Source organism: Archocentrus centrarchus, chromosome 12, assembly GCF_007364275.1.
Source record: "Archocentrus centrarchus isolate MPI-CPG fArcCen1 chromosome 12, fArcCen1, whole genome shotgun sequence".
In the NCBI taxonomy this organism is placed as follows: Eukaryota; Metazoa; Chordata; class Actinopteri; order Cichliformes; family Cichlidae; genus Archocentrus; species Archocentrus centrarchus.
Window position 1 is genome coordinate 3,864,386 of NC_044357.1, and position 15,856 is coordinate 3,880,241.

Consider the following 15,856-nt stretch of genomic DNA (forward strand, 5'->3'; position numbering starts at 1 on the left):
TTCAGGAAACAACTGATCATAATTTGGTAACTTTGTGACACAAATAAAAAAAAAACTATCATACAAGTAAACGAGAGCACTCTTCAATGTTGTGTGACAGTGTGAGCTCCAAGTTTGATCATCTAGTCATTCTGTCAAACCTGTCTCGTTCCACAGCACCATGGGTAAAAGGAGGAACAGACCTTGCCATTTGCTTGTGTTTGTTTTACCTTCACAGTTTACCTTGAAAATCAGTCCTGCTGTCGTGCTAACTGTGAGTGACGAGGGGCCCATTTAATATACGCTTATAGTTCAAAGTTGGGTTGGTTACATAAGCTTCAACTTTTACTTGGATTTTGTATTTTATTTAGTGCCTACGTTGGACTCAAATAATACTGTTAATCAACTTCATATAAATTCTATATTAATATCTAACATATAGTTACAAAAAAAGTTTGTTTACAATTACATTATAGTGCGTTACAAACCATTTAGTACATCAATGAAGACCATAATACGGTTCAAACAAGTTTGTTTCTTTTTAAAAAAAGATTCAAGTAAATATCATTTAACAGACAAACTAAGACCAAGAATAAATACACTGCAGAATACATTTAAGGGACTGTACATTAATTCTACTTCCTAATCCTAATCAGCAGCGTCAGCTGTTGCACCGTCTTACCTTGCTTCCCTCAGATGTTGTACACAAGCCTGCAGTTAAATTCCGACCAAGAGACATTTTGTTTGGGTAGCAACAGACTTAAGGACATAGACTATAGATTAAATCATGAAAGGACACGAAAGAAAAGTCAAAAATCAAAGAGGGATCCCAGAGACACACAGCCTGCCGTCAGAGGAAAAGAGTCTTAACCAGATTGTGTTAATCCTCTTAGACTCAAAGCATAAACTGACACTGGACGTCCGTCTAATCACGCTGATTGGCTGCCTGCTTAAATGAATGACTGCTTATTTAGGGAAACTAACAAGAGTTTGAATCATTGGCGAGAGAGAGTTAAACATGAAACTGAAGCAAATACTGATAAGCACGCCAACACTGATGCAACGTGTGGCAGATGACCTCACTTCAAGGAACAGGCACTCACAGAATAAACCCATATTCTAAACAAGGATTGTGTCCGTTAAGTTCAGATGGGCACCTAGTTGGTCAAAATAATTTAATTAAAAATATATATATATATATAAAGGTGACAATTTAAATTTGATTCAAAAATCTACTTTTTTCCCCCCCCACTTACAAATCATCTAATCTCTCTCCTTAACGGTCTACTGCACAATCCAACCCAAAACCTTAAAATTACTGCACTCAAGACATCAGCGTGTACCAACTGAGTCACGTCTTTCTCAAGCAAGCACAGCCCAACCCAGACTGAAATACAGTGCATACTAATTTTTACCTGTCGGTTCTTGTCTGCACAATATTTTAAATGTTCAATCACTCCATGCGTCACAAAAAACTGTTACCAAAGGAAACTTTGGTAACCTTTTGCTGGCTGTCTAAAAGTACCTGCTGCAGGGTTACGAAGATGAGAACAGACACCCTTTTTAATCAATATATAAATAAAACAAAGAATTGCTTTGAGAGTCGGGTATAGCCCTAAACATTATCAAAGTTGTCATTGCACAATCTATTGCACAAGATCAACAAAGAAACTACAATTAACTGTTTGCCAAATTCACTTAGACTGAATAAGCCTGATATGATCTTAAGAGGATTCCACAGAAATTTAGAAATGCAATATGCAGGAACACACCCTAAAAATTATTAAGGAAGAGATCTGTAGCGCTACGTAACAATGCAGTGCAAGTCTGACACAAACCTCCCTGCAGATCTTTGGGGAGACACTTCAAATTAAAATGGAGGAAAATTTAGAGCAGCCTTTAAATAAATTAAGTGGCTGATAAATGTCAGAAAACTATGAAAAGCACTTCCTGAAATGTAAGCTCATACCACAGAAAAGCAGTTAATTCCTATTATGTAAAAACTGAAAACTACTTAGAATTCATCATTTAATCGGAATAGCTGACTTTGATGAATTAATTTAAGTGCTGAAATTTGCTTTTGCAGACAGATGTAGCAGAAAGGATATCACATTAAGCACTACTGTATGCAGAATTAATGGGTGTGAAGTCTAAACAGATCTGGAGAAAGGTTAGCTAATGTGTGTAAAGTGCATGGAAGATGCACATATTACTTTATTATCTAATGTATGTAATTTTCCATACTTGCCTCAATTACATAAAACCATTTCTTTAGCCTACATTTTCTCCAAAAGGCACCCTTTGTAAACTAAACCAGATGAACATGTTTTTGTGTCATTCAGAAGTGTCCTGTTGACCAAACATACCAACTTTATAGCTGCTTAATCTTCCAGTTAATGGCATTTGCATAGTGCAACACATGGTTAGTCCTCACCTGAACGAAGTCCATTCAAACATTACTGCTCCACAGGGAAGTGCTGAGGAAGATATCCATATCCATCTGTCTGTGTGAGAAGTTGTTTGTTTTTTTCCACAGCTCACTAACAAACCTGTTGTAAATGATTTGACTGCTCCATACATACATCATTCACGGCAGTACATATTCATGGACAAATACAGAGCTGAACGTGACAGCTGTCAGCAGTAACAAATTTAGCGTCAATGAAGGGTCATGAAGAAAGAAAAATAGGATTAGAAGCAAATAAAAATCATGTTTTGTTAATAGCCTTAACATTTGATTTTAACTCTTTCCTAGCATACCCAAAACAAGCATAGTGACACATCACCACAGTTTGTGCTAGGCTTTAAACTGCCAAACAATCCATTTTGTTAACTAGCTAGCATTTGGTTCTAAGCAGGTAGTGAACAGTGAATTTTCAGAGCTTTATCACTGTAACCAGCTGCATGCTGTGGGCGAACAATGAGCTGAAGCTTGCTATAAATGTCCAGATTACCAAAGTGAGCTGCAAACACTAACAATTCTATATGCAGCTTCTTTCATAACGTAATTTTCCCACATGGTTATTTACTACATTCCTTTTCAAAATCCTTACAGTCTCTTTAGGATCACTTGAACAACTAAAAAGGAAATATTTTCTTTACTGAAGTCTGCAGCACACAACTCTGATAACCCCTCGACTGAGGAAACCGTTCAGTTAATGTTGGTGCTCATTCTGTGTGCTGAAGATAATCCACACAATTGCAAAGCAACTACAACAAACATCTGCTGTCATCAAGACAGAAAGTACAAAGTTTGGTATGTGGGGAGAATAGGAAACATTTTTGCTGTTTATTGATTCAAGTCACCGCAATCTACCCACATTATATATTAGGGGAATATTTATTTCAAGTGTCATAAATTAAAAGCCGCACAGTGATGGATGAATTCTAAGGTACGAAATATTTAGGGACCCTCGGGAGGAAACATTTGTTCTGGCAACAAGAGCCGGGCAAGGAAAAAAAAAAAAAAAAAAAAAAAAAACGAACCAACAACTGGAAAAACCCACACTCTGCTGCCCCAACAGGATGGATAGAAAGGAGAAAGTAGGAAACACAGGATTTATGATTATGAGGGGACATAAAAGTAGCAGGAATACACAATGATTAACAAGCTGACAGACTGTATACTTCAGGAAGCAGTGAGTCAAGACTGTGTGGACAGTAGCGTTGGATAGTTGTGATTTGTGACAGCTCCACAAGCAGGTGAAGCACAAAACAGTGAATCATATCATGGCCTAAAATTTATTAAAGTTTTTTTTTTTTTTCTCCAGAGGTTTAATGCTTGTTAAATAAATTTACATTTAAGCATTTTGATTAATTCCTAAGTAAACATGGACCTACTATGTGTTGCTTATGTGTTATACTTATATATACACACCATTACAGTGGTGGATGTTCATATTAAGCACCGTTTCAAATAGTTGTGTGCAATATTATAGAGAACAATTAACCTTAATAGAGTCTTCTCAGGCACTCAGCTCCAGGCATGAGCACAGAGGCCCGACCCACATGCTGTTTAAATCTTGTTTGTGAGGGAGGGCCACTCAGCCATCAGCTGGCTTAAAGGTAGGGTGGCCTGAAAAGGAGAAGTACTAAAAAACTTGTTTCAGAAAAAGGATGATGTGAGAGGCTGCACTAAGGCCCAGTATAAGAAGAATTTCTTTGTTTTTAACTGAATTACACAAAGCTACTCTAGGATAGTCCAAGAGCTGGCAGTTATATTGATTAATCACATGCATTAACCAAATACTACATTTTGTTCTAGTGTTTAGCTGCTCTGACCACTTATCAGACAAAGGAAGCTGTTTAAAATCTGAAAACGTGTAATGGATGTTTACTTATGGAAATATTCAAGATGAATCTAGGAAATAACTGATTAGGTTATCAAAATAGCAGCTAATTGCAGCCCTAAGTGAGACCTATGGGAAACTAAAAGAAGGTCATGCTGACAGCAGCACTCTCCAGGTACACTGAAACATGTTGGTTTCTCATGTGAACGCTGCAGAACCGTGCAACATATGCAATGACACTGACATACAGGTGATTTATAAACATCCATGTACAGTATTTGGACTGCAATGCTCCTAATCTCAAACTTTTTCCACCAACTGTTTACATACCGGTAGCCAAAATCTGTTTGTAAAGCTGAACTATATGTTGCCCATTTTAATCCATTTCTGCTGTTTTGTGCATAAAAGAAAAGAATTATGTGTGGGATAATCTTGTCTTGACTGTAGATAATGTTCTCTGTCACCACCCACCATCCTGGACAGATTTAGATGTCTGAAACAAACCAGTATGCAACTGCACAGAGATCTTCAAAAGATAGGCATCATACAAACATTGTGGAGGCACTCCTTGAAGCACCACCATACTTACTATCCTTGGCATACGGAACAGTAGTAAGTCTGGAAACTGAGCAATAAGTGATGTCATGCTAGTTCTCAGAATATTTCCCTTCTTTAAACCCTCAGGGACAAAACAAAGGTCAGCAGTCAGGTTTCCTGGTTAACCCTATAGTAATACCACTGGAAGGCTTCTCTGCACTGACAGGTTATGTGGCCTGTTTTGAGGAGCTCCGGCCAGTGAAACGCTGGCTTAGTTCAGTCTACCAGGTCAAATTACATTGCTTCGTCTGTGACCAGCACAAGAGGGGTCACTGGTTTAAAATGAACCACAAACTGACATTTGAACAGGGTCTGGAGAAAAGTGCACAGGGTTCATGTGACTGTTTCAAAATTAAGGATAAAAAGCAGGTTATATGTGGTTGAAGTTAAGCTGAAATGAAATAAGACCAGTCTCAGGGCACCCTCTTCATCTGTAATACTTGCGCTCTATTAAAGTAATGGTCAAACTAAATTTGTTGAGCACCACTGTTCCTAAACATGACACCACCCAAGGGGTATCATCTCTGGGATATTGTGCATTGGAAACTCTTGTGCTTTGAAATACCAATTTAACTATCGTATAAACAAAAGAGATTTACAATTAATGAAGATAATTACATTAAAATTTTTCAATTTGTCACAATGTCACACTGAGTGCAGTTTGGACCTGGTCGCAGGTCATTTCATTTCTGATTCCCACGCAGCACAATCCAAGAAATTAAGAGGCAAAGTGTAAGGCAACACATGTTACAAAAATGTTAACACAAATTTCCTGGATTTCCCCCACTGCCTTATAAATGGAGTGTCATATGGGATTAAAGTCAGCCCAAAGCAATTTTGCATGATATCATGACTTGGAAAATGTTTATGGGTCAGTCAGATGCTTGAAATAGTCCCACACCCAGGCTTACTGGAGCCAGTTGAACCAGTCTGCTTAAGCTTCCATGTAAAGTCTTCTATAATTTAAAAGGCTGATGCATGTATTTTGTCTTCCTCATTCTGCTCATCTGTTTCCTGAATAAGCACCACTGAGGATCTGCAAGTTCCAGATTATTCTATTTATGTGCTGGTGTTACATTATAGTTTTAGACCCAACTATGAAATTATTTAAAAGAAGGCACCTGAAAAAAGGTCCCCTAAAAAATTCCCTAAATTTTTAGGGAACTTCTCATTTGACATTTGCATATGCTGGGGAGTTATACTGCACTTTATGATTCCATTAGCCTGTCCTCCTTCACATTAGTGAGCTGCACAAAAACACCTATATACCTGAAAATAATTACAATTTTTTTACATTTTGGATTGCTGCTATGCAACATATCCAGTTTTGTTTTGGTTAGAAAAATAGGGGAAACTCTAGGAAACAGCTGACCAAATGTCCAAATCTACATCTAGTTAGTCTTTGGGCTTTGACAAAACTCCTTCAAAGCAGCGGGGAGGACTGACAGGTATTTAATTATAGATAATCTAACTAGACTGTGGCTGGAAAAAGGCAGGAGTCATAGTGAGAACAGAGCAGTGTTCTGAAGGGGCATGTTCCGAGGGATGTATCCCGACTTGTAAACTTTTAAATGGAGTGGGTGAGGTCAAATGATCGCACAGCATGAATTATACTTAGACTTTGCGCATGAGCTCACGCACAGCTGATCAAGTAGTTTACTACAAATGTTTTGAAAGCAGGGCCACAATTAATGAGGGTACTTTCTTCTGCAGTGCTTTCTTTCTGGCTGGGAGGGATTAAAGAGGTTAATGAAACTCCTCAATTTATTCTCCCTGTGCAACACGGCGTGTTTTTAATGCAATAAGCACTCTTTTCTTGGTTAAGGGATGGTCCAAAGCTGTATAACAGCATTCACACATACATTGGATGCATTACAACAAAACGCAAATTTTCATTTCATTTTCATGCACAACAAAGAATGAAAGTGGAACCACCAACTGTTTTTGGCCGTAGCTTTGAAAATGAAATGATTAATCTGTTACCAAAACAGTTATCTAGTTTCCAAGAAGTCATAATTAATTAATCGGCTAATCAGTTGAATTCCACATGTTTGAGTCGACTCAGTTTTGTTTAGGAGATCTGTGTGTTTACCTTTTCGTCTTCCTCTCCTTCCTCTTCCTCCCCATCCCCATCCCCTGGGGTCTCCTCGTCAAATCCCACATTTCTGCGGCCCTGCACTGCGCTCACATTTTTAAAGAGCAAGTTGCATCCGTCCTCTCCATCTCCATAAACTTTATTGTCCAGAGAAGCCGTCATTTCTTCCCCCTCAGACAAGGTTTGCGAGCCCGACGACGACTGACTTTCGCCGCTTTCAGACACAGCAAAGTGTTTCTTCTCCATTGTCTCTCCTTCTGGCGCTACGTTGAAACAAAACGTAGCAATTAATTAACCTGTCAGCACACCTGTCCGGTTCATTATCGTCAGGAGCCGCGAGCCCATGAGAGGACACTGAAGGGGTTTTTTTTGTTGTTGTTGTTTTGCCGAGTAAAAACAAAGTCACGACGATGTCGAAAGTTAGTGCTATCGATTAAAACATTTCTGGACCCTGCTTAACATCAGCGTTACCGCCAGGCCGAGGTGTGTGCTTCGGTTAGAAGGTGCCGCTTTAGATTTTGTCGCCCATGACTTTCCAATCAGCGGGAGCCCATGCTGTCTCTGCCTTCCTATCTCACGGACACAGCTTACTGCCCAAAAAACATAACTCCGCCCACAACGTGCAAGGGTGGACCAATCGGATCACAGCAGCTGACAAACTCCATACAGATGGTTAACCATCTTTAGATGCGCAAATATTTAGTGTATTGTCATTATTAGTGTTTTTATCCCATTTTATTCATTAATTTATTTGTCAATTCGCCTTTTCTCCTTTGTCTCTCTCTTCCTACGTTATCATTAGACTACACTCACACACTGCAGTATCTCTATTTGCTTACTTTTTATCGCATAAGGTGCCCTTCTGAAGTCTGACGTCAACTGCAAGATGAAATTTTTCAGCAAAAGTCCAAAAGTATCAGCGGCAAAGGTAACCGAAGGTAAAAGTATTCTGTATTTGAAATCATCCAGTTTAATGTTACAGTTATTGCATCCAGCCGGTTGTATGTTTATAGATTAATGCCATAAATCACGCATTTGTTTAATGGGGTTTGCAGTTTACTCAACACAGGACTCTGTCTTCAGACCCTGGCTTCAGAATTAGAGGAAACCTCAAGAGTATTAGAGGATATTAGAGGATGGGTGCATTGCTTTTACAGAGTGGACAGACAGCAATGTGTAATGTTACAGTAGATGTGTATAGCCATGTTACTGTATTAGAAAGACAAGATTACAGGGTTAGGGTTAATGTTAATGCTGTCGTGTTTTATGTAAAATGTAGTGCTATAACAGCAAAGCTCGGGGACGTAGGGGTGCTGTAGCACCCCCTGTTGCACAAGGCAGACATCACAGCACCCCCTGCCAAATGGGGAAAAAAATAGACAAGTTTAAACACTTTTGACACTATTCCTGTTATTTATTTGAAAATGCGTGATTTAGGAAGTTATAATAAATAATAAGGATTTTTCTTTAAATAAGGCCAAGCATCATAGTCAAATGACATTTCATATTAGTCACCAGGAGCTAGAAATGACATTGCCCCCAGACCTGACGACTCACATGATCAATTGTGGGTTAAAGACCATCAGGACCAACTCTAAGAGGAAAGCCCCCACTAGGGTTTTATTACCTGGGAGTTTCCACCAGAGGCGAAACATCTTGAAAACCTAAAGAAGACCAGTTGCCTTCTTTTCAAGATCTCAAGGCTACCATGACCTGAATGACTGAGAACCTCCGCAAGTTATAACTCTCCAACTTGTAATTAAAACATGGTTATGGACCATCATGACACAAAAGAGTAAGAGTAAAGCAGCTTAAACACTGAAGTGCCTGTGTACTTGAGTGAAAGTAAAGTAATTACTTTCAGGAGATTAATGTATTCTCAAAACAGCCTCAGAGTAACAGGATATTCTGCATACACATAGTTTTTTTTTTTTCTCATAAATAGCTAAGGTGCCATAGCTACTTCCTCTTTCAGTTGTTTTGTTGTTGTTTTTTCTAACTCCCTTTTTGTTTCTTGGTTTGTTTCATTATATGTTTTGTTGTGCGTATGACTCATAGGTGTGGCACTTCCATACCTGTGATTCCAGCTCTGTTTCACTCCTCAGATATCTGGCTTGGAGAAGGTTTTTTTTGTTTTGTTTTGTTTTGTTTTGTTTTGTTTTGTTTTGTTTTGTTTTGTTTTCCCTCTGGGTATGCAAATTGCAAAATAAGCATATCCCAGAAAAGCATTTGCTGGCATTCAGACGTCTTTGTTACACAGTAATGTGCAAAAGTCTTAACCCACCCTTTTAATTTTGTTGAAACAGCCATCTGTAAAACATGGTGGAGTCTCTGTCATGGTTTGGGACTGCGTTTCAGCCAGGGGTGTTGGGGGTTTTTGTCAAAATTGGTGGAATTATCTAAATAGAAAAGTACCGTCAGATTTTGATACAGTATCATCTGGAAAGTGTCTGATTGGCAGTGGCTTCATTTTTCAGCATGACAATGATCCCGAATACGTTGCTAATGCAGTAAAAGCATACCTGGATAGAAAAACACACAGTGGAGCACTATCAGTCATGGAATGGCCTCCCCAGAGCCCAGGTGATCATACAAAATAGTGACTTTCAACCTTGTTAGACTTGTAAAAACTCTGTTTTTGCCTTATAGCCATTAGTTCCATGTATATTTGCAACTATTTCATGAAATTACTGCAACTATATAAAATAAAATATAAAAGAAATGAGGGGTGGCTTAAGACTTTTGCACAATACCGCACATACACATTCACACACACGTTTGCAATGTCTGCGTTTGCAAGGAGCATCTTACCATAGTTAACCATCTCGACTAAGTGCCTAACCCCAATCTTCACTCTAACTTAAAACCAATGCGCAAGATGCCATCAGGAAGGAACTAGCTAGCAATTTCTAAGAAAAGATGGCCGTCTACTCATTTCCCTGTTCCACCTTGTTGCACAAGGCTGAGCAGTAGGAAAAATTTAGTTTCCCCACCGAAAGCAGCATTCTGTTGTCATGTAGGCTGAATCCAGCTTAAACATTATTCTACCCTTAAGTCCTCATACCAGTGGTCAAAGTGTCAATGTCCTCACTAAGATAACTGGACACACACACACACACACACACAATTATATAATTTTAGGTTGCTTCACTTTCTTCTTTTTTTTTCGAAGCAGCACTGAAAATCATTCCAAGAAAAAGTGAAGGACACTCGTAATAATAAGGTTGGTTGCAGATTGTTCCACCCACTTTTGACAGACAGCAAATCCACTGAACCTAAGATATGAGATTATCTCACATACAGTGCCCAAAAAAGCCTTAACCATATTTAACCAGAGCAAATTTACATTCAGCAGCAAAGACTGCCCTTCCTTTTTTTTAATCCTTATCTTCAATATTCTGTCACAGTAGGCTAAGTTCCCTAAAGTAAACACACGTGAGTGTTGAGTCATTACTGGATACCCACTTATTCTTTTGTCTACTGTTTCCAGTCTCATGTGTCAACACCAGAGACAGTGTTGACATTCAGGTAGAGCTGGTGTAAATTGATTGCTTGAGCATCTGCTCACTCATTCTGCCAACAACAGAATGAGCACTTTTACTGCCTCTGACCACATCTGCTCAAGTATTTCTGTTTCTTCACACCAAAAACAAGACTTTTGGGAGCCTTTCTTGTGTTAACCTGCAACTTTAATTTTAAAGCTGCTTTAGGGCAGCATGGTGGTGCAGTGATCAGCACTGCTGCCTCACAGCAAGAGAGTCCTGGGTTTGTATCCACCGGCCGGCTGGGGCCTTTTTGTGTAGAGGTCATTTATTCTACTTGTGCGTATGTGGGTTCTCTCCAGGTACTTCCGCTTAATTGGCAATTCTAGATTGTCTGTTTCCCTGGAGTAGGCTGGTGACCTGTCCTGGGCATGCCCTGCCTTTCACCCTATCACAGCTGGGATAAGCTCTAACCCCCTTTAGCGATAACAATGGAAAAATCATATTTTCTCCAATATTTGTTTATTTTGTTAATGGCGCTGCTTCCAGATCCCTGTCTCTGGATTCCTCCCTTTCTCACGCTGGCTCTCGATGTTCCTGCTTCTTCTATCTCTGATTGAGATCTGAGCCCTGCAGCCAATGGGTGCCCTCCAGGGCCTGCATGTGTTTTTGAGAGCTTTCTGTTAGTCTTTGTTTAAAGTTTGTTTAGGTGAGGTTTTGTGGGTTTCCTGTGTCATGGGCTGTGTTAAGACCAATCAAAACATCAGCATCAAGCGTCTCCTCAAGTTTCTCCACCTAGTATTATGTTACTGCCCTTAACCCTACACCAACCTGGAGATGTAACATCAGTATTATTGTGTGTGATTAGTTGGGCTTTAGTTACAATGTTTTCTTTCGGTCTGGCGCGGCTCAGAGGGCATTTCCTTGGGTTCAAAGACTTTTCAGTGGAACTCCATTTTTAGTCAGAACCTTTTGGAATAAATGTGAAACCATACAGTTGTTTGGACATCTGAGAGATGGTCTAGCAAACTATGCATTCTCAGATGTTTTCCACACCATGTATTGCTCTCCTCTGCAACTCACTTTGCTGACTTCAAAATGCAACAACCAGGGGTTAAAGCAGGCCAGAAACATCAGCAACAATACGGAACAGTGTTCTGGCACCTTCAGTTAATAAGTAGATAAATCTGATGGGCAGTTTAATACTAAATATTGTCAAGGACGGCCTTCCCTCCAGCTGATGCCACAGAGACAGTTGAATCATGACAATGCTCCTGCCAGTCCACATCCTTTTTTCCCTTCTCATTCCTATCATGGTTCATGCTGTAGATGTCTAAAGTTGTGGTTGTGACACTTCGCCATGTAGCTCGCCATAAATTGAGCAATATCAGCAAAAAACACAAACTGTTTCTATGCAGTCTGGCACACAATGTGTCTGGTAGCTAAAGATACGTTTGCAGTATTTTCCAGCAAGAATCTGACTCTCAGATGTGAGATAATACAGTGGTTCTGTGGGCTGCACAATGTGTTACTTAAGCTGTGTGGTTATTTTTTAAAGAGAAATGTGTTTGACAACAAATTAAATGATTATAATCATTATTTTTTTTTTTTTGGTTAGGTGCCAGTTGAACTGCAGTATTGTCAGGTCCTGGGTATCAGCAGAGACAGTATATGTAAATAGACTGGTTCTTATATAGCGCTTTTCTAGTCTAAGTGCTTTATACAAAATTCACACATTTCTTTGTAAGCTTAACTGCTTTCTATCTAACATGCACACACATTCATACTCTGATCGGGGGGATCGGAGAGCAACTTGGGGTTCAGTATCTTGCCTAAGGATACTTTGCAGACTGGAGGAGCCAGGAATCAAACCTACAACCTGCTGATTGGTAGGTGACGTTCTCTACCTTCTGAGTTACAGCTACCACCCCAACCCTACAGCAGTCCAGGTTTGGAAGAGTTGATTGATATTGTGTTTTCATGAAATCTGTTGAACTTGTGAAGGCTTGTATGCCAAACTGTGTTGTATTTTTTTTCTTTTGTAGGTTAAACAGGACGATGGGTTGAGAATAAAGGTATATAAATTTTTATTTAAACAAGAGTTCCTTCAGGCTCTTTGATGTTTTCGCTTTTATCTCTTCCAAAGAGCAACTCAAGCAAAATTAATTTGAATCCAGGAAGCACTCCTTCTTAAAAACTGTTTGGTCCCGTTGGCCATTAAAATAAAAGTTAATGTTGCTAATGCTCCAAAATAAAAATGTATTTCAATATGGCTCGCTTTTAGAAGGACTTTGGTACAAGTCCCCAGTTTGAATTTAAGCCTTTGACGTTCTTTCGCAACACTTGCATAATTACACCTTTATACCAGTTTTTTCACAGGCTAGTGATTTGAAAGTAGCCATGCTGGCTCACGTAACATCTGATTATAGATTGCAGATGGAGGAACAGGTCTGCTGGTAACAGCCTGTCCACAAAGAAAACAAATCTACTGGAAGTCACAAAAGAAATTATAATGCAACTTAATTCTGAGTGAGTCATTCTACGTAGGGTTTCCCCATGAGCCAAATCTCACTTTAACCCCTGGCAAACAGACACACAAACGTGCAGTGAAAATTACATCCAAAAACTTTTGCACTGCTGAACAGTCCTGTTACTGAATATGCATCTACTTACAAATGCTCATGCTCATATATTGTTATTTATAACTGCTTCAGTTAAATTGCAGAAGCGTTCCGTGAGTATTCACAGTGATTTCCTTAGCAGCGTTTTGTACAGTATGTTTTACTGTTCAACATTAGTCATAGTTTGGTTTTCTAAGAAAAGACACGCGAAAAGCTTTTCAGTTATGAACTGCTGCTTCCGTTTCAAGACGAATGAATGAGAATCGCGTTCAAGTCCTTAAAATTTAAACGCGGCTTTTTGAATTTAATGTATTACTTTGCCCTTTGTTGCCGTGTCTCTTTTATAATGTTTCATACAGGTTAGTTCACACAGTCTCACCACAAGAGGGTACTGTTTAATAAAAAAAAACAACAACACACAAAGCAAGCAGCGGTGGCAGCCGTCCTCATTGGATACTCAGTCATTGATGTCAATGAGAACATGAAATAGAAATGCTCCTTAGCTGTTTACCTGCTTGCATTATAATTTTTATTAACCGAAAATATGGAAATTAAAGTGGTAGTCACTGTTGAACCCCTTGTGATTAAATGCTTGATCCTGGCTTTTAAGATGGTTTCATACACATACTAATCAATGCATATGATTAAATAATGCTTGTTTTCTTTCACTCAGTGTGACTAAAACCAGAAAACCACTCAACATGCCCATTTTAATGTACATTTTATAATTGTTTGATCTGTAATGTTTATGGCATTTGCAAAGAAACCACATTTAAATTCTTCTGTGAAATGAACGACACTGAACAATCATCTACAGGTACACACCCCACTTTACTGAAAAGGTGACTATCAAATTCTGTACCTGCTGGCAAAACATTAAAGGTCTCTGATCAAAGCCAGACTCTACGAAAAGAACCCACATATTTACAAGGGTTTCAGTCCTTCTAGGCCACAAGTGAGTTACAGGGTGGCTGATTTAAAGTGATGATAAGAGTCAGGTTAAGGTGGGGAAATTTACAGATGACAGAAACACGGGTAGGCAGGCATTGACTTATTTAGCGGAAATGTACTTCCTGTGGCTGGGATCTTTTAGTGTTCTAAATTTAATCATCTCTTTTGATTCAGTAAGTTTCAGGGGTCCACTTTGCCCTCAGCTCTTTTGGCGACTTTTAGACTCATTTGACATTTGACATTTTTTGCTTGAGTCGGTTCCAAGCAGAAGGCTTTCAGAGACACGGGTTGTACAGAACAACATTAATAACTGTGCCTCAGACTTTGCTCTGCAACGGGTACAGGGTGTAATGTTAAGATAAAGATCATGCTACACAACATTAATGACGCTCTTGGGGCCTAACTTCAGTCAGTGAGGTGTGAAAAGGGCTTCCTGTGCATGTACAGTGCAGCTTGGAAGGAGGAACCTGCAGCACGTGTTTCTTCTTCAAAACATGTGCGGATGACAGCATTTAAATGCGTCTGTGCGTAGTTAATGTTGTTTATTTCCATTTTTTTCTAAGCCCTCCTGAACTAAACATTGTTGCTACCCAGATAATGTCTAATTTGTGCAGTTAAGCACAGAGTATGATAGCCTGATTAGGCTTAGTGAGTAAAGTTCAATGATTAGGATTTTTTTCCTAATTTTTATATTTTCTTTTAAAGTTTTTTTGTTTTGTTTTTTGCTTTTATAGTTAGCCCATAACTAAAAATACTACATTTACCATTTTAAATTCTTTAAAATTCATTTCTCCTTCCCCACCAATGAAAAATCCAGAATCTATAAATATGCAAATATATTATTATTGAACACATGATGTTTCCTACTTACTGTTCAAAAGTCTGTGATAGTGTTTTAGTAAGACGCTTGGTCAGCATATGTAATATCGTGTTATTCTAGATAAAATCCTCCCCACCTTCAATGAAAAAGAGATGCACATATTCAAGAATCAATAATTATGATCCAGTGATATAATGTCTAGGATTCCACATAATTAAGTATTAAGTATATTTTGATGTTGAAACTTTTGTACTACTTGAGACAGATTGGCACCTTTACTTCAGAGAAAAATCTAAATACTTTTTGCACCACTTTCTAAACAATAATTCAACACAATACGAGTTTCAGCCTCTTTTCATGAAGTGCCAACTGTATTAAAGCACAGGGATGTAAAAGAGCTGGAATATTGTACCCAGTAGTTTCTCTGCCAGCTTTCTACATGGTATTCCACATCAATTGTTCCTGAATGCCTTGTTCTGGGGAAAAAGTTAAAAAAAAAAACACTTTCATCAAACAATTCAGTGACAATTCTTCCCATCAGGATAGAAATGTTTCATATCTAAAAAAAAAATAAAAAAATAAAAATTCAAAAGAACTTTGTATTGATTTGCAAGAACCCTTTCCTCTAAGAGACCCAAAAAAAAAAAAATACATATCTAAATAGTAAATCTGCTGCTCAGTAAATCTGTACTTCTTGGAACCTATTGCAGCCTTCCTTCTTCTTATCATGGGCATCAAGAACAAGGTGTTCAAGAACATAAATACAGTGTTTTCAGCCTCATTTGCATCTCTGTGCCTTCATGCTGATCTATCACACTGAAAGCAGCAATAACCTGAAAATGGTTCTGTGAAGAATAACTTTAGCAAAGTGGCAGAAAAAAACATTTAGACCCTTTAAGTAAAATTTAGAATCCTACATAAGTAATATTACAAAAGGTTAGTTTAATATAATGAAACTACTTAAAGCAAAAGTACACATTTTGCAGAATCACAAACAATTTGTGAGTAGATCATAATTATTG

At 38.5% G+C, this 15,856-nt stretch overlaps 1 protein-coding gene across 1 annotated transcript in view; it reads right to left on the reverse strand.

The window, feature by feature from the left end:
• The window catches only part of mast4 (microtubule associated serine/threonine kinase family member 4), a 95,732-nt gene extending 88,233 nt beyond the window's left edge, over positions 1 to 7,499 (reverse strand). The window contains exon 1 of the mRNA XM_030742092.1: positions 6,958 to 7,499. Within this exon, the coding sequence (XP_030597952.1) occupies positions 6,958 to 7,206 (249 nt within the window). The 5' untranslated portion in view covers positions 7,207 to 7,499. The remainder of the gene's footprint in view (positions 1 to 6,957) is intronic.
• Positions 7,500 to 15,856: the final 8,357 nt, after the last annotated feature.